Source organism: Blennius ocellaris (assembly GCF_963422515.1).
Source record: "Blennius ocellaris genome assembly, chromosome: 1".
Lineage (NCBI taxonomy): Eukaryota > Metazoa > Chordata > Actinopteri > Blenniiformes > Blenniidae > Blennius > Blennius ocellaris.
In genome coordinates this window covers 14,477,154-14,496,542 of record NC_137650.1, presented here as the reverse complement: position 1 = coordinate 14,496,542, position 19,389 = coordinate 14,477,154, and the positions used below count along the sequence as shown (strand labels likewise).

General features: G+C 40.4%; 1 protein-coding gene across 1 annotated transcript in view; it reads left to right on the top strand.

Annotated features, from left to right (window-relative positions):
• cemip (cell migration inducing hyaluronidase 1) overlaps nt 1–19,389 on the top strand; it is a 215,541-nt gene that overhangs the window by 140,005 nt on the left and 56,147 nt on the right. Inside the window, exons 11-14 of the mRNA XM_080501910.1 lie at nt 9–130; nt 6,572–6,719; nt 8,008–8,199; nt 18,920–19,089. Of these exons, the coding sequence (XP_080358036.1) occupies nt 9–130; nt 6,572–6,719; nt 8,008–8,199; nt 18,920–19,089 (632 nt within the window). The remainder of the gene's footprint in view (nt 1–8; nt 131–6,571; nt 6,720–8,007; nt 8,200–18,919; nt 19,090–19,389) is intronic.

Sequence of the window (19,389 nt, the reverse complement as noted above, 5' to 3'; positions counted from 1 at the left end):
TGTCACAGAGGCAGAGTGGTCTGACTGGTTCGACAGGGATGATGAAAGGGGGTCTGGAGACTGGGAGAAGCTGTCTGACCTCCACGAGGCCTATCCAGACCGACTCTGTACCAGTCCGCTGGACATCCAGGTAAGGTTTCTTGTAATCTGGCGGATAAACTGACATGCAAGCAGCAACATTTGTGTTTAGACTGACAGTCAATCATTCATGCATTCAGCTCTTCCACTAATTCATATTCCATCCACATGTCATTTGGTAAAAAAATGATTGTTGCATAAAAAATAACAATGTTCTTCCTGCACTGTAAAGCAACAAAAGTTCTAAAACGTCAATGTGCTGATATCAATATAGTTAGACAGTCGGATTATATATGTATTTTCAGTCTCGGTCAAATGTGACTTCACCAGACATGAAATATGAACCAGAGTTAAAACAGGTTACAGACCTTCTGACAGTATGAAATGTCAAGAAGTGTTGATGTGGAAAAAAGTCTATCAGACAAAAAATAGTTTACAAACTGAAACTGGATACGGCCAATGTTGTAAAGGTACATCTGAGTGTGATTCACTTTTAAAATGTAATATTATATTCACAAAAAATATGGTCAAGGGGGAAGAGAGGAATAATGAAGAGGGTAGGATCGAGGATAGATCCTTGGGGTGCACCGAAGCAGAGGGGACATGGCTGGGATCTGAAAGACCATATCAGAACGTTTTTCTGAACTATTTCTTGTATTAAGAGTCCCACTATTCTCTAGCATTCATGAAAAGTGTCCATCAACCTGAGTCTACCGGTCAGATACCCCCTACTTCATTGTGTGTTCTTTCTCTGATGAATGGACTTTGGAAAACACACTCAGGCCTCATTTACATAACGTTTTCAAGTGAAACCATAAAACTTTTTGGGTTGCTTGGAGCCAAGAAAAATGCAACTTTTTGAAGAACAGTTCCGAAGGTGGAACTTCTCTCAAATGCTCTGATTCCCTCTCTGTGAAAACACTGCTTTAGTGACACACTCCTTCTGCGCACCACGGTCGTAGTAAATGGTTCTTCTCACATGCGTCGAGTAGCTGGACAATACTGACAATGGCGGCCTCCAGAGTGTCATGACTCCGAGTCCATATTCTGAGACTCTGTAGCTTTATTTGGTGTAAAAGCAATCAAACTTTGTTGTGTGTCCATACCAATGTCTGCGTACTCCCGTTGTTAATGTTTTCACCATATTGTTCTCTGTGCGCATGCATGTGGTTTCATTACAAAAACGACCACAGCACCATCTTGTGGTCTTGCCATTCTCATATAAATGGATATAGTTTTCAAAACAGTTAAACATGAAACTTTTCTCAAACAAAAACAATGCATTTTCATTTCAAACATGGCCCTGTATACATTGCTCTCTACTTTTTGCTAAGTGTACTTAGAGTGGATGATAAGTCCCAATGGATGACTGACTGCAGATCCAACCACACACACACTGTAATGCACATTGGGGTGATTTGGGTTCCATGTCTTGACCAGGGCTCTGCAACCAATTTAAAAAATTGTAATCCCAATTGACCCCCAGTCTACCCTATTTCATATTAAGGCAGTGGCTGCAGGTGCTTGAAAACGCTCCAATCATTGTCCTTGGCTCCTTTTGTGTTTGCATGTACACTCCGCATGCACAGTTGCGCAAACCAGCAATACTGGTAGACAGTGCAGCGAGGCTGCGGAGATGGGAGGTGTTGGTGCTGGTAACTAGGTCATTACCATATTATTCTGAAGCAACTTGAAAACCCGCTGATAGGTTATCATCAGAAAGCGCAAAACTTTTCCACAGTGCCGAGCTAATATTGAGACGCCCTCCAGCTGCCTGTGTGTAAATGTTTGACAGCCTGGGGAGACCTTCTTCTCCCTGTAAATTGCAAAAGTGGAATATTTCAGAAATAGTTGAGTTTCATCTTTAGTTAAAGCAATGATGCATCTATTAATTACATGCCTGTAGTGTTGAAATTTTAATGTCAGCTCCCTGTTGGCCTCTGTTGCAGCACAGTTCACATGCTGAAAGTGAACAAACTGAAAGGTAAACCAAGACATTCTGAGAACTTTTATTTGTTAAGATGAGCTGACTGATCTCAATGGTTTTTATTACTGCAGGCAGTTTTTTTTTTTCCATTCCATATCTTTCGCGCTGATTTATGATGATACTTTGTACTTGGTTCTGTTTTAAGGTTTTTCCAGGAGGGTTCTTTAACTTTCTTTTGCTTTGCCCTGTGCATGTTTGTTTTTCTCCATAGTTTCTGACTCCCAAGTTCTGATACTTTAGTCTCAACTAATGTTTCCTTTGTTATTTTGTCCACTCTTCTCTCTCGTTGGCCATGTTGAACTGTGTCATTGGCCATGTTGAGCTGTGTGTGTCGTCTTCTGCTCATCCTTTGTGTTGATTAGGTCTGCCTGATTGTTCCTGCTGGGCTTGTGTGTAAATGACCCCGATCGACCACAACAGGTGAAGGGATTTGCTCTAGCTGTTCTTTTAAGGCCCTAAGTGATAGGAATGAAACCCTAATCAGAATATAAATCGTTCATGCAAATATGTCTGTCGGAAAACTTTGATCAAATATGGTGAAATCGGGATCAAATATTACTCTGGAAGAGAGGGTGGGGTTCATGCCAATCCTTTTATACCAAACAGGATCCATGTCGACCAGGGGTGTCAAACAGATTTTAGTTCAAGGACCACATGCATCCTAATTTCATCTTTAGTGGGCTGGACTTGGAAAATAGTGCTATATTACCTTTAAATTAGAACTTTACATGTTTTCTTTGTTGTGGTGCAGAGTGTATGTGATGGAAATGTTCATATTTTCACAAAACCAAACAATTACTACTCAAAATCACTGCAATCTCAACATAGACAATTTTAATGAACCCTTTTGATACAAAATCCAGTGCATATACATCATTGGTGTTTTTATAAACTCACCCTGACAGCATAACTTTAGTTTTAGTTACTTTGATAGGATCGAACTCGCTGACTCGCTTTCATTGCAGCTTAACCGGTATCAGTCGTGTCTCCGCTCATAAGATGTAGAGAAATGGCCGGAAAAACATCACATTTTATGAAGAGTTGAGATATTTTATATATATATATATATATATATTTTTTTTTTTTTTTTGTGTGTGTGTGTGGGGGGGTATATAGATGTTCAATTATCTCCAATTTTAAGCTTAAATTATGAAGAATACATCATATGAGAAAGAGTCACTTGTTAGATTTTCGTAATTTATAAGATTAAATGAAGAAACAAATGAATAAATCATAGAGAGGATAATAGTATAAAATATAATAATAATCATAATAATATAATAATCAACACACAAGTTGCTTCACCTTGTTATTAGTATTATTTTTAATTCTAATAATTACAATAGGGGTTCTTTTATTGAAACACTTGCAATTCTAACTTTGGGCTTGTGCAGCATCAATGAGGTCACATTAATGTTAACTCTAAAAGTCGTTCCCACGCCGGTGTGTTGAGTTTCTGGGTTGTTATGAGTCGTCTATCCGTCCGCAGTCAGCTGATCATGAGCGTGGAGCAGTGTGCCATTACCGTGCTGCTGGGACTCGGCACAGCCTCAGCCTGGAACCATAAAGCAGCAGCTGTTAGCCTCCATGAAGATAACAAGAGGTGCCAGATTTGCCCACACCGCCTTCGAACACCCAGACCAGCTCTGCAAAATAAATAAAATACCCACTCTGGGCTCCAGCCGCTCTCAGCTGCTGTTCATTTGGCTTCCTCTTTAAACCCCCGTACAATCTGTCTTCTTACTGGACTGAATATTCTGCACAGCAGCACTCCATTCTTCATGTTTGCCTAGTTTATTTGTCTTTTCCTACATGTAATGTAGCCGCAAATTGACTGTAAACACTTTGTAAAAGTGTCCCCCCTCCCCCCATCCATGTTGCCAACTCAGAGCGTGTCATCATTTTCCCACAGAATCTTGACACAAAGTTTTCCTCCGTTTGCAGTTTTCACCGTATAATTTGGCTCTGTGGGACCTCTATTTTTAGCAGCCAAGTGTTTTTCTGCCATCTCGTTCCAAGATATTACGTCTGATTCGAGGTTGGTTTTCTGACCATGCTGAAAAGATGTGAAGAGGCTCTGTACCTCTGTCTGTCTGCTTTTCTTTTGATTTTTACCTCAGTGCGAATGACAAAGAGGTCAAAGCTGTTATATGCATTTAAAGGTTTCTTCATTAAAAGAAACTGATTTACAGGATTGGTACCTTGGTACCAATTCTTTACGTTATTTCACCGAGATGAGGAAAATAGGAGAACAAAACTACACATAGAAGTGCTGTTGCTACTGTGAAAAACAGAGTTGAGTCCTTTATTTAAATACGATTATTCAAGCTCGGGTGCTGAAGTGTACTTAAGTACAAATTAAACAGTAAAAAAACCCTCTAATGTTACATGACGTCACTTTTAAGGCACCCATGGATTTTGTATGTGTATCCACAGTCAAATGCTCACACACACACACACACACACACACACACACACACACACACACACACACACACACACACACACACACACACACACACACACACACACACACACACACACACGTTTTAATAATCCTTTGGAATGAACCTCACTCAGCATGGATTGACAGGTCTTTCCAATTAGCAATGACAGAGATCATAATTAAACTTGTATCATGGTATTTGTGCCTCAAATTCAATTTATCATAACTGTGATGGAAAGCAAAAGTCCTCTCTTCATTTTTTATATGTGATTAGTTAAATTTAGAAGGATGACTCATATTTATCTTTTTTAATTTGGATTTTTTAATAACTACATATGATTTTTTAATATGCTGGTTTGATTAGATTATTATCCTTTTGTCACTTATTCAGTTGTCAAACATACAGTATGGCCCTTGGGCCAAAACCAGTCTGCAAGAGGCTCCAATCCAGCCAAGTATCAAGCAAATAGTAACATTTTTAAAGAAAACATTGATTTTTTTTCCCCCACACACATTTCTCAAGAGTAATGGACACAACAAAACACAACACTGAGACCTCTAGAAAACTAGTCTTCTGCTCACAGGATGACTTTGTAAAAACATGAATGATACAAGAGCTACAGCAGAAGGTTTTTGGGAATTTTACTATATTTTGCACCAGAACTTTTCATTCAAATTGGGTTTATGTTATTTTCCCTAGTAATTGGTTGTGTGCCTCTGTGCCACATCAAATAAACACTTTGAAGTTTAAATTTAAAGATTTTTATGGCACTATTTTACTGGTTCGACCCACTCAAGATGACATTGGACTGTATGTGACCCCTGAACTAAAATGTGTTTGATACTCCTGGATTAAGTTGAAAAGTTTGCAATGTAATCGATGTAGAGGACAAGCTAAAAACTATAAAAGAGATGATAATTTGAATGAATGTACGACAAAATAAAACAATATCAAGCCTTCACCAAACCCTTTAAAAGTAAACAATAAACAAACAAAACAACCTACAGGTTTAATGGCTCAACTATCCAGTTTAAAATGGTGTTTTATTTTATTTGTAAACACATGAAGCTCACAGCAAAAAGGTTGTGGGTTCAAATCCAGCCCGTGGTCTTCCTTTGTGGACTTGTATGTTCTCCCTGTGTGTGCATGGGTTTCCCCCGGGTAGCTCCCCTTGAGTGCTATGCTATGTGGCGGCCTACAGGTGGGTCAATTCAGTCAGGAAACTTCCCAAAGGGGATTAATAAAGTACAATTAATCTTCTTTACTCCCTTAATTGTTACATTAAGCTGTCTGTAGTGGTTGCAACTAGTAGCTGTAAAGTGCAGGTATGTCTGTTGAAATGAAGATTAATAAAAAATAATTTGTATGTTCTTCTTCTTCTACCTCTTCTTGCACCAAAAAGAACTCTGCATGAAACTCTGGATCGCATAGAGATTGAGATCATTGAAGAACGAAAATGGTGAAATGAAACATTTTCACATGAAACGTTGTGTAATTGGGTCTTCGTCTGAGTACTTTTTTTAGTAGAAATAAGCCCAAGTGCACTATTACTCAGGTGGTGTAGTGTGTTGATCTCAAGTTCTAATACAGGCAGTGTTATAGAGGAATATGGAACAAATATAATAGAGGTTGAGCATGTAGTCTCCATGTGTGAGCATGAATGACAATCAGACTGATAGTGTTGGATTCACTGTACTGCTTTTTTTAGGCACAATGTAGCAAAAATTGTCTTGTGCATGACTAATCCCAAATGAGTTGTTGTATTGTAACCAAATGGGAAACAATGGCACACTGAGGCCGAACCCGTCAGCGCTGGCGGCCTTTGTAAAAAATTTCCATCTGTTTGCTAACGAAACAGGCCAGACACTCGACAAATACCAGATGTCTGCTGCAAAAACACATAATTTCAGATGCCAGCAAACGTGTCCTGATGTCAAGTGGCTAGACGCCTCTCTGGCGTTCTCTCAACACTCCGGAGCGTCTCTTCAGTCTCGGCAGACACCGTCACCCTACAATGACTTTGATGTGCCACTAAAAGTGCTCTCTGTTCACCGTTCAGGCGGAGACCCATGACGGCATACCGTCCAATCAGACAGGAGATGTGATCTACAAGAACGACAAGGACTACGGCTTTGTGTGCCTCAACAAGGACCAGGCTCACGGCATGTGTCACAACTACAGGGTCCGCTTCCTCTGCGGAAAACTGGGTATGTTGTGTTCTTTCTTTCTCCATCACTCTGTTACTTTACAATTGCTGGATGTCATGAGTGTAGCATACATTTACAGCTTGAGCTGATCAATGTTGATATACACACTGAAACATGAGAAAGAGAAAGACTGCGTGGAAAGTGTGTGTGTGGCCGAGTTGCTATGGCTGGAATGTGTGGAATGGTGGTGCTAGGAAAGACTGCCAATCGGGCTACCATTCCAGCCCAACTGAGACACCGTGAAACCCCGACTGGGTTTGCCCCTCTGTGACTCTGTGCGTTGTGGAGAGAGCTTGGGAGTGTCTTTTGTCGTGGTTGATACCGGGTACAGCCCATTTGCATCACTCTACAATTCCCCCCTCATGCACAAACAATGTGTCACAGGGTGACAACCTTTCACCATGAAAAAAAACCCAAGCCTTTGTTTGCTTCTTTTTTATTTAAATATGAGAATGCGTTTTCAAGCCAAGACTTGTTGTAATAAAATGCTTAGACAACAGTGTGAAAAATACTGAGTATATTCAGACATGATGGATCACTTTTTGCTAATTCTGCGCAAGCTAGTGCAGTCAGTCAAGACAAAGTGTCAAGAAGTTAAGATATAAGTGAGTTAAAAGTTAACAAAAAATAGATTATTCTGGCTCTGAGGTAATGCGTCACGATGAAGAGTTACAACACTGTACAGCATCAGGAAACAAAGGAGAGGGATGCCGTACGGCCACGAATAATGTCTTGAGATAAGATCCTCCACTAGCTAGTACTCAGTGGTTTCTTCTCTCCCTGTGTGCAGAATTAAACCGTGGCTGTCTGCCACGGGGTTGCAATATGAGCTACAGAACAGTGACTTTGGAAAGTGACTACAAGCCATCTGTGTTTGTAATTTCACTGGAAGCTGGCTGCCATGCTTCAGGCATCACTAGTCAAATCCTCCGCAGGTCATAGTCCAGTAAACAAACAGTGATTACCCAGAATTAACTGACACGCCAAGCAAAACAAACATGCAGGAATACCGAATGGAGCTCGCCTAAGATGTTGTTATCTTGAGGAACAGGCCATAATTTTCAGAGTACCATTAAAAATGGAACTTTGTAAGACTGGAGCCACAAACCTTTACAAAAGTGCATTTAAAAAAGTGGAGACTCGTTGCTTCACCCTTCATCAACACCACAGACGAGGCACAAACTATATTATGCACTAATACCCTGTGGGTATCAGTCGTGTTTACCCATCCTGGTGTAGACTTGTGTCACTGTGGGACTGCTTAAACTCTCATTTTCTCTCCCTACAGTGCGTCCTCAGGCCTCCATTTCCATTGACATTCTGTCCAACAGCAGCCTCCTAGAGCTGGACGACCAGCCAGCAGGGTGGAGGCCTGGGGACAGGGTGGTGGTGGCCAGCACAGATTACTCCATGCACCAGGCTGAAGAGTTCACCCTGTTGCCCTGTCCGACCTGCAGTCCCCATCAGGTGAAGGTCAAAGGTAAGAAACCAGCGTTTTGGGCTCTCTAATCTCACCCCATGTGTTCTCAAGGCTGAGCACCTTGCATGGCAGCTGTCGCCATTAGAGAATGTGTGTGTGAAGCGATTAAGGTTTGCTTAAGTGATGGGGAAAAACAAGCCATGTAAGCAAAATCCATTTCCATATAATCCTGGAACAAAAGCTGTTCATGCTGCTGGGAAACATTTATGTTTTTAATGCAGCTGAGATATTTATGCAAGCTGCTGTTAGACGTATGTTGTCTTCTTGTAATTTTCATAAATGCAAGATTATTTTTACAAAAGGACCACAGCTCAACACGAAAATGAATAACAAGACAACAAGAATATTTCATCTAACTTTTTTACCTGCTTCATTCATTTAGTTTAGGATTGTTAGGCGCTGCTAACACAGGCCTCGTTTACACATCTTTTCATGTGAAAGTGTATCCATTTAGGGCTTTTTTTCTGAAAAGTCTCATGTTTACACTGCAACCTCTTGAAAATAATGTCTGTTTACATGGAAATGGTAGAAACACTGAAAACCATGTAGTTAGTATGTTGGGCCATCTGTTGGCTCTTTTTTTTTTGTAATGAAACCATACATACATGCATGTGGAGAAGAATACGCTCGGCTGGTAGTTGGAGGCTTGTACAGTGGATAGTGCTCTGGTCTCACAGGTCGTGGGCTCAAATACAGCCCAGGGCCATTCTGTGTGGAGTTTGCTTGTATGCATAGGTTTCATAGGTGGCTGCCTACTAATGAGTCAATTCAGTGAAGAGATTTCTGATTCGTCTTCTTGCTATAAACATTAACAATGGGAGTACACAGACATTCATACGGACAGACAATAAAGTTGGATTGTTAATTCAGGTGACTGTCAACTATAAAACTGCCAAGTCCCAGGAGATTATGGACTGGGAGTGATGACACTCTGGAGGAAACATTGTTCTTATTATCCATCTACTCACACATGTGCAAAATAACTATTTACTACGGTTGTGATGCGTATGTGCAATAGGAGAAAAGTTGCGTTTTCCTCAATCTACATGGAGACAAATTTACCATTAGAGCATTTTCACAAAGTTCTACTTTAGGAGCCAAAAAGTAACATTTTCAGTGGCTCTGAGCAGCGTTGTTGTGTAAATGAACATTTCCATTTTCACTTGAAAATGTTGTCATGTAAGCACGCTCACAGAGTTGAAGGAACGATGGGAGTTGCCATCGAGACATGCCTGGGTTTGCATTGTAATCTGAGAAAACACAAGCCTACACAAAAAAACACACAAATTCCAAACAGAAAAGCCCAGATTTCGGGGTGGACGCCTTATTGTGATGCCGCCCTGCGGTAATAACGCTGTTTCAAAAGGAAGAAATCATTATGTACTCAGGCCTGGACTTTATACTACAAGACTAGAACGCTAACCACCACAACACCTTGCAGCCAACAAAACACCATTAATACACCATTTAAGCAACATCATTTAGAACAATAACAACATCCATCACTGGTTTACTGATGCTTGGATGAGTGCTGCCAGGGGACAGGGGGGAAAGGGGGGTGGGGGGAGTGGTAGGTGGGGCTCAATGCAATGCTGAGCTTCCTCCAGGAGTGTATCTGAGATGGTCTGGATGGATTAATGTGGCTGCAGAGCTGAGACGGACCCCTCCAGCCAGACAGGACGCATTGTATGATATTCTGTTGTTGGATTCGAGAGAATACCTGTATTGTACCTGCATTGAATTCTGTAGGATGAATACATAGTTTTAGTTCAAGACAGTGTTGCTGTGTTATCCAACCTTTTGCCTTAGAAATCCATACATCAAATATTGTGTAGACGTGTGTCCATTTCATCAAATGGCAAACACAATCAAGCACACTGCATGGTCAATTAAGAGCCCTCAATTAAAGTGTTTGAATTATGGAGGGAAGCGGCAGGATGCTGAAAAAGCCACTCAGCTCAGGGTAGGCAGACAAACTGCACACTGAAAACCAATTCAAACCAGGACTGTGAGGTTAACCACTGTAACATCACGCCATCCAGCCGTATAGATGCTTTTCCAAATGAATATCAATATGTTTCAGAGCTGGATTTTGGGAAGATTCCAGTGCAGTCGAGTGTACCGAACCAAGATTTCAGGTCAAAGCATCACACTGCAAACTGAGTATCCAAAGATTTACAGGACATGGTAATAGTTGGAAGAGTTAATCATAGAAGTGATATTGAGAATTTTTTTGCTTTTTTTACTTGAAATATATTAGAACTATAATATATACTGGGGGGACATTTTGGATGTAAATAAGTGTAAAAAACAATATTTTTTTATATATATAATGTAATGCTGGAGATTAAGGCCCCATTTACATGACGTTTCAAGTGAAAAGGCATAATTTTCATGTTTTCGTTTCAGAAAGATTTCGCGCTTACACAGTACTGTCTTAAAAGCAATGTTGTGTTTTGCCAGGCCACAAGTGGGTGCTGTTGGTTGTTTTTGTAACGAAACCACACAAAAACACAACACACTATACACATGAACAATGGAAATACATGGACATTCGTATGGATGATGAAGTTAGATTGCTATTACCCAATTAATTATGACTTTAGTCCCAGGAGAATATGGACAGGGATTGTGTGTGTTGTTGGCATGGACTGGTGACCTGTCCATGTTGTACTCCTTTCCATCAGCCACATCTGTCTGCAACCTTAAGTTGGATAAAGTGGTAATGATGGATTGATGGGCTGGCTTTATGTCCTCCCACCTCCACCATTAAGTTCCATACTGACGCTGCACTTTCAGGACATTAGCATTGACCTGACACATTTCAGGCTTCTCAGTGAAGCTGGAGCCCAAAAACTTTTCAGCGATCCCTGGGAGCAATATTCATGAACTCACAATTTTCATTTCATTTGTCAAAGAGTTCTGGTCACAAACTGAAATTGCAGGTTGTGACTATGTGTTTTTCAGTTTGCCTCACTTTTGTAATGCAAAAATAAATATATATATAAAAATCACAAAACACTTTGTTGCAAAGTGTTCCACAAGGTTAAAGCGAGAGCTGACAGCACAAGAGAAAACGGAGGCAGGCCTAATGAAAAAAGAGCAACCAACACAAATAAAAAGCATCACTCACAGAGAAAAGGTGAGGTGTGTGGAATCAATTTCTTTAAACGCCAATACCTTCTGGTAACCTTTCGCACACTGAGGTGGCCTATTTGAATGATGAAAGCGTAATCACACTTTGTACCTGGGTTCACTGATTGGGGTGGTTACCGTGATGCAGGAGCAGGTTGAGTCCAGACAACACAATCATTGCAAGTTGGAGCTCCATCAGGTTCGACGCTTGGCCTGTGAAGTGATTGTTTAACAAAAAAATAGGCATACAACCAAGGTCTCTTTGCCAACCACACTGCATTTGATCCTCTTGTGTTTTTCCATTTGATGCTGTAGTTCATCACATCATGATGTTTCCTATTGGCCATATTTCTTGAAAACAATGATGTTAAGTCAGACATGCTGTTGTGCTCTACAGAGATTAAGCAAATTAAGCTGCAGCTCTTAATTGGTAAAAAATTTGCATTGTAGTAAAAGTTAATTAATAATATAGTTGTTGTGCCTACAGGAATTGCTTTTATATGTTTGTAAACTATTAATTGTCTCACCGCCTAACTATAGAAATTACTAACCATAAGTCTCAGTACTGTTAATGGAAGATGCTTCAATTTACCAGGAAATGCCTTCACCTCCTAAAGCACTTAGTCCACATTCCCATTAGCTGTTAAAAAAATGTATATGTAAATTGAAAACACTATTAGCCCCAACTAATGAGGGAAAACAACAGGACAAGGAATCATAATGAATAATGAATAATCAGCTTGGTGTGATTTGGTTGAAGCAGAAAGAGAGAGATGGAACACGGACTACAAAACAAAAAGCAGATGTAGGGTGAGTCAAGCAATCTAAACCTGCAGCAGTACAACTAAGAAAATCAAGGTTAGGGGAGTGAGTCACAACTGTAAGAATGAACAAGTTGATGAAATTTGATGCCTGATCTTGAAAAAGAGAATTGGTCCCGTTTACATGATGTTTTCGAGTAAAAATGGAAAACTTTGTTAAACATTGTTAATGTTTATAGCGTGTTGTTCTCTGCTGCATGTGTGCGTGGTTTCATTTCAAAAACAACAGCACCAACTTTTGGCTCTATATGCTAACCATCATTTTCAGAGTTTTGCAGGCATTGTTTTCAAAACATTGTTGCGTAAACGTGACACTTTTCTGAAGCGACAACACAAAAAAGGTCTGCCTTCCAATCTACATCCATAAAGCCTCCACCTCGAGTTCAAATGGTGATGTTAGGCTTTTAGGCATGAGAACCTCTTTAAGATATCACACATTTAAGGCATTAAGACATTTGAGTATTATTAATTCCATTATGTACTCCAAAAAAGGCAACAAACCCTTGTATTGGTTAACTTTTACCTTTCTTACTGTTTCTTTTCAAACCAAAAATTGTACTTGGATGATAATTGCATAAAACCTGATCAAATTGTTATGCTAAACATTGTGATGGTTAAAAAATCAGTTCACCTCATTGATGCATTTACCTTAAAAATACATGAAACCATGAAAAACTGGTTAGGGTTACCAAAGAGACATATAGGACAGGGGTCGTCATAGTCTTTAACCAATGGTATACAGAAATCCTATGTGAAATGTGTTCGATTCAGACTTTGTAGGCTCTGTTTAATCCTGTTCGACATAGTCTGTTATGTATTAATCACATCATTTTGTTTTTGCATTGACTTGTAGTTATACTGAAATATTCTTAGGTTTCATTCTGGTGTGGTAATTTAAAATGTCTAATATAGGGTTAAGAGAAAAGAGATTTCATGTTCTGATGTCTTCCATCTGTTTCTCTCGTTACACTTGCAGCAGTGTGTCAGACCAACTGGGGGTTAATCAGGACTGACTGCCTGAAAGACATTAGACTGTTTACTTGTCAGCAGTTTTGAAAGATTACCCAGATTTTCAGTGACTGTTTTTCAATAAAGAAAAAAAAAAAGCCACATCAGGTGTGTGTGTGTGTGTGTGTGTGTGTGTGTGTGTGTGTGTGTGTGTGTGTGTGTGTGTGTGTGTGTGTGTGCGTGCGTGCGTGCGTGCGTGCGTGCGTGCGTGCGTGCGTGCGTGCGTGCGTGCGTGCGTGCGTGCGTGCGTGTGTGTCGACCTGGTGGAGGCCAGGTGGATACAGCCCGCAGCAGTGTGTGGGAGTCAGTGGAAGGTGTTTTGTCTGACTCACAGCCAAGGGAAAGTCTCAGCCTGCGTGTTGGCGGATTGTGCGCTCTTGACTGAGTCTATTCATGCCGGCACACACATTCGCACACTAGGGTGCACACTGATATGCCCTGGTACACAAAAAGACACTATTTCTTTCAGTCTCACCACATCATGCACACAATGAGCGCAGTTCTTCAGGTCAGCCTTGTCAGCCCTCACTGTTCTCTGTAAGTTCAAATGGACTTTGTGGTTCTATATTTGAAGACTCCTGCGTGCTTCCAGCGGCCAAAAGTCAACAGTAACATGTTGTGACATTTCCTCTCATAGCTGTCGCTTCCCAACACTAAGGCACGCAGCAAAAAAAGCCAAGTTTGTATTCTTTTTGCTCTGGATTTTGAGGTCCGGGATACAGTTTCAAATCTTCTTTTTTTTTTTTCCCTCGCCCTGCCTGGCTGCATTCGAAGATCAGCTCTCGGCAGCTTCCCTCCCTCCACCTTTCGCCCCTGTTTTTCATGGCATCTTAGACGTCACCCGATGTTTTGCCATCCAGACTGGAAATCCTAGCCGGAGCTGGAGGCTTTTCCTCTGAGCTCCTGTCACTCTCTGCGTGACTGTAATCCGTTTCATTAATTCCTGCTTGTGTGCCACTTCGCGGCAGCGTTTTCCAACACGCACTGATAATCAAGTCTATCCCCCAAGGGTTGGAGGTTATGCACAAGCAGGGAGGGTGTGTTGTTTTAATTGTTTGTAACTGAAAGCTGAGAAATGGATGTTGGGGACGCAGAAATGGATCGCCCTCAGCTATTTACCCATTTGGGTCCAACAAGTTGCATCTGCATGTTGCATGTTGAACTCATAACTGCTTGAAATGACATAAATGATAATGAGGGTAGAAAATTGAATATAAATGTTATGAAGTGGAAAAAAAATGACCTGGAGCCTCAATAAGACAGGCTGCATTCCTCGTGTTTGGTCTGCACCAGGACACTGACATCTGGGAAATATCCGCTGGGTACTGATCATTTCAGACAAATGATGAACCTCTTTAAAATGCACAAAAACTATATTAGCTACTTTTGCAACCCGCGGCGAAAATAAAGCATTAATGCACAACTCATTTGATGTCCTAACAGATGGAGACTGGGATTCATTTTTATTTCGTCACAACATGAATGTGGTCCAGCGTTGGCAGATAAGGCCTGGTCATTTCATTAATTTAGTTAGTCGTCATTTAACCGGGTAAAAATCTTGATTGAGACCTGAAAGACAGCAGTCAACAAAAGTCAAATACTTTCAACTCAACACTTAATCATTCGGCTCATCAACACAATGCAAACCATTGATATGAAAATATATTTATTACGTTCATGAAACAAGATTTTCAGAAATAGAAATGCACAAACATAGAAATGGGATTTTCCCTTTGTGTAGTTTCACATGTTTTAATGTTCTTCATTAAATGAGACATTATTTTTGTCTTAATCTATATCCCATGTAATTTCCCTAGAATTAAAAACTGGGAAAGTGTCTTAAAACTGGTGCTTTTTCAAACAATTGCAGCAAAAAACAAAAACTAATGTAACTGTAATGAAATAAAATTTTACATTGAAAAGACAAAAAAAAAACATCACATGCATTTCTGAAAGATACTTTGCCAACATTTGCTGCTTTAATCAGGTCCTTTTTTCTCTATCAAACTACTGTGCCTGAAGTGAAAGGGTTAAGAGAAACTGCAGTACACAGATTTTAAAAGCAGACACAGGGATTTATGCTCCTTTTGTCATTGTTTTTTTAAGAAAGGTTTGAATTTCCCACAGTAATCAGATCTGTCGCTCCGAAGTCCAGCTGAATTTTTCCAAGACAAAATAGTGACACGCCTGAAACATTTCTTCTCCCATTCAGTTCTCACTGTGGGAATAACCATTTTAAAAGAAATCCTGAGAGCAGGGTCTGAAGCGATGAGGTGAAACAATGTCTTCATTACCTCTCAGTCCACTTGGGATTTGATCAGAGGAGACGGACGCTCGAGCGTCCGTCTCCTTTGCTAATGTCTCTTCCTTCTGATCAAGCAAACCCTGACCCAGTTGAACCATATGAAGTCATCAAATTTTATAACTGTCAAATTTATTCATTTTCATTATTCATTATTCATTTTTTATTCATCATAAAAAATTGTCATAGTATAGTGTGTTATAACATAATATTTTGTGAGTAAACAGAACTAAAGCATAATTTCTGCTCCAGATGTGAACAATCTGCAAGGGTTTGGTGTAGCAGTGAGCCTGTCAGCAGAGCGTGAGCTGGCCTTGGCCACACAACAACGCCGTTTCATATAACCACATCATTTTCGGACAATCATCTGCACAGCGCAGCGTTTAAGGACCTTGAAAATGGCATTGTTTTGCAAAAGAGTACTACGACGGACTACGCTCCAGGTCATGCTCCAGAATCTACTGATGCTAGTCAGTATAAAAAGGTCAGATCTTACATTTGTCTGTTTCTTAATTTTTGCGTGTTCCACGTCTCCGTCTCCATTTTTGGTGTATTTCACTGTGGTCATGTTACACTGCCACCTATAGACTTGACATATGTACTACATTTTGAGTAGTTTTCATGGTGTCGCATTGATGCAGTTTTTTTTCTGTGTGGACGGGAAGCTTTGGGCAGGGCCTCAGTTTTGTCAACTGGAGACGGTTTCATGTTCAGACAGAATTATTTAAAAAATAATTACAGGTACAGACAGAAAAGCCAAAATGCATGTTATCTAATGCCTTGGTGTTTTTGCACTCCAGAAGCCATTGGCAAAAAGTTCAGTTTCCAAGAGACTCCCAATGCCAACAACCTCGTCCTATAAACACGACCTCAATGTGAATGATTAGCTCCATCCAAAGTCCATGGCCATAGACTGACCTATAAATACAGAACCCTGTCCATAAAGATCAGCTTTCATTTTACCACGACAGTCCAGCACAGCGACTCTTTTACTGCTGTCACTTATGATACAGATAAGTTCAGGAAAACCATTGGATGTTGTACAAGTGACAAGTCTGACTGTTTGAAACTCTGATAATATAGAGTGGAAATATGCGTGAGGAATTTACAAAAAGAAAAATCCAGATATGCATGAGACATTTAAAAAGAATGAAATCCTCTTGACAAGAGCACCTGCGATGGGCTTAGAATAGTCTTTGTAGTGAAATCGCACCTAAATCGGGACATCTTAGAGGCCTGTGTTGTAGGACGTTTTAAAGCTAAGTGGGAATGAAAGTGTTCATTTGTGCTCCGCGAGTTGTAGAAGTGGTGGCGGAGGAGGTACGAGGAGAACGGAGATTAAGTATGTGTGGGTGTGTGATCTTCGGTCTCTTGGATTTCACACTTGAATATTTCTTTGATTCCATTTTTTTTTCTTTCTCTCTGGCACCACATTGTTATTTTCCATTGAGCGCATTTTGTTGTTGAGGAGTGTGGAGGAGTGGAGAACCTGTGAAACAGAGCAGTTATCATTTCTGCCACATCTGTCGATTTACTGTTATTCTGCTGTTCTCTTCCTCTTGTCTTTGCTTTCCATGGGATTATCTTTGTGCTTCACACTCTCGCTGTCTCTCTCTGGGGTGTTAATTGTCCCTCCAAGTATAGCTGCACGCTGCTAAATGCACAACACTGAAGCTGTTCAGCACGATGGCCGCAGAGGGTGAAATCAAGGTTGCATGTGTGAATACATTTCAGAGGATCTTATACAACCTCTTGTTTAACACATTCCAAAGGTTCTGCCTGCTTCCATCATCCCTAACATTGATTACTTGCTATTGACTGCATTGTTTATGGGGTTGCCAGATCTGACAGGCGCTTTCATGACCGAACACAAGATAAAACCTGACCATTTCAATATAAACCCCATGTGTGAGGCGTTTCGACAATCGTGCTTCCTCTCCTTCTCACATTGTGCAGATCTGTCAAGAGCCATTTATTAATCCGGCCCGATCAAGATCCAGTTGAACTGTTTTCCACATTTTTATCCAATATTTAAATACAACTAAATTGGTTCGACTGAAATGATTAGTGAATTCCATCCTATTTCTGTTCTGAGAAATGAAAAATCTGTGTTTTTCTGGTGTACTCATGTGAACCACAGGTCAGAGTTAGATTGCAGTCACAGGGCGGAGGTGGAGAAGTGTTTATCTTTCTAACTTTGGCTGACTGGGTGTTGAACTCCACCTCAGGGTCAGCTTTCCTTTCTTTCTCACACGAGGCGTGTGTGTTGGAGGTGCCGCCGTGTGTTCACCCTAATTATAAGTGAAGCCCTGCTCACTCTGCTTATAAGAAACACGCTGCAAACTCTGACTCAGCTGCACCCTTATGTCCTGCATGGCTGTTATTTGAAACGTCTGCACAACCGCACAGCAGACGCATGGCAAGTTGGGGTTTGCTTGGTTTCTGGTGAGAATGAGGATTACTCACCGTTCTGAGGAAAAGTGGAAACAAATGACAAGGCAAGAACATGTCTGTATTTTGTCTTTGTTTTCAGTTTTCTGATGTTGAACTCTTCTGCTAGTCTAACCCACATAAACATTGTTCATGGAGTTAAAAAAAAAAAAAAAGTTTATTCAGTTTGACAATGCACAGTAATGGACACAGGATGACTTTTCTTGGTGGTTGTTTTTTCCTATTATTTTGTTGTTTTCCTGCCATCTGCATAATGTGCACAAAAGTTCTAGGATATCTGGTGGTTCAGTCAGGAATTGTGCGGACAATTTCTTGCATTTTACATGAAAATCCATACAAAGTGATGGTGAAAATGTATTGAAAAGTGAATAGCTCGATCTCTATGTTGCCATGGATCTTAGCCATAATGTCCATGCTGTGATACACCTCATTTTTCCTCAAAGGGTTAGTTTGAAAAAAGTAAAAATGGAATTCTTTGGGGGGTGATTACTCGACAACAATGCTTTTAGCCACTGAAAATGCAACTGTTTGAAACACTCAGCATAGCTTTGAGGCTAGGTTAATAGCAATGAGGGAGCTGGAATTCACATTGATACCTCAGCTCGGATCTCAGTGTTGTGTTGTGTTCACTACTCTTAAGAGATTTGTCAAAAAATCAATGTTTCATTTGAAGTTTTTACATTTCACTTATTGGTTTGACTGGATTGGAGCCTCTTGCTGACCTGTTTTGACCCATGGGCCTTATCTTTAACAACCCTGACTGAGGTGTGGGAGGGAAACGATGGTGATTATGTTAAATCAAATGTTCAATAATATTCTAATGCTTTGTCAATACCCTGCAGAAAAGTGTTTCATCAGGAATTTGGATCTTTTATGTGTCTTTTTGTGCCTGATAAAAACTCCTTTCTGACCTTTCGTGGGGGCGTTTATAACTTCCATTCTGTCTAGTTATTTCTTATGTTATATTGATGAAGGAGTGATGCGAATATGTGTGTATGTGCAGGGAAGGCCCAGTTCATCCACATGGGCGAGGAGGTGGACGGCGTGGACGTGAGGGCGGAGGTGGGCCTGCTGAGTCGGAACATCCTGGTCCGTGGAGAAATGCAGCCCGGCTGTTATGGAAATGAGGCCTGCAAGTTCTTCAAGTTCGATACTTTTGGGGGACATCTGAAGGTACGCCGAGTTTCTTTGAGAAAAGCTGTGGGGGAAGTATGAAACTAAACCAAATTGCCAAAAAAGTGTCTTTAAATATATTAAAAGAAATATTTCTCACTTTGTTTCTTTAAGAGCATCTCAACTCTTATTCAGCACCACTTGAGTTCATGTCCCCATTGTATCTTTCATCATTCATTTTATATGTATTGTGATTAAATATGGTGTCAGAATCCTTTACAGTCTATCACTTTAAAAAAAAAAATGTATCCATTAGAAATTAAGAAGTTAACAAGCTCACTTCCGTTAGTGAACAACGGT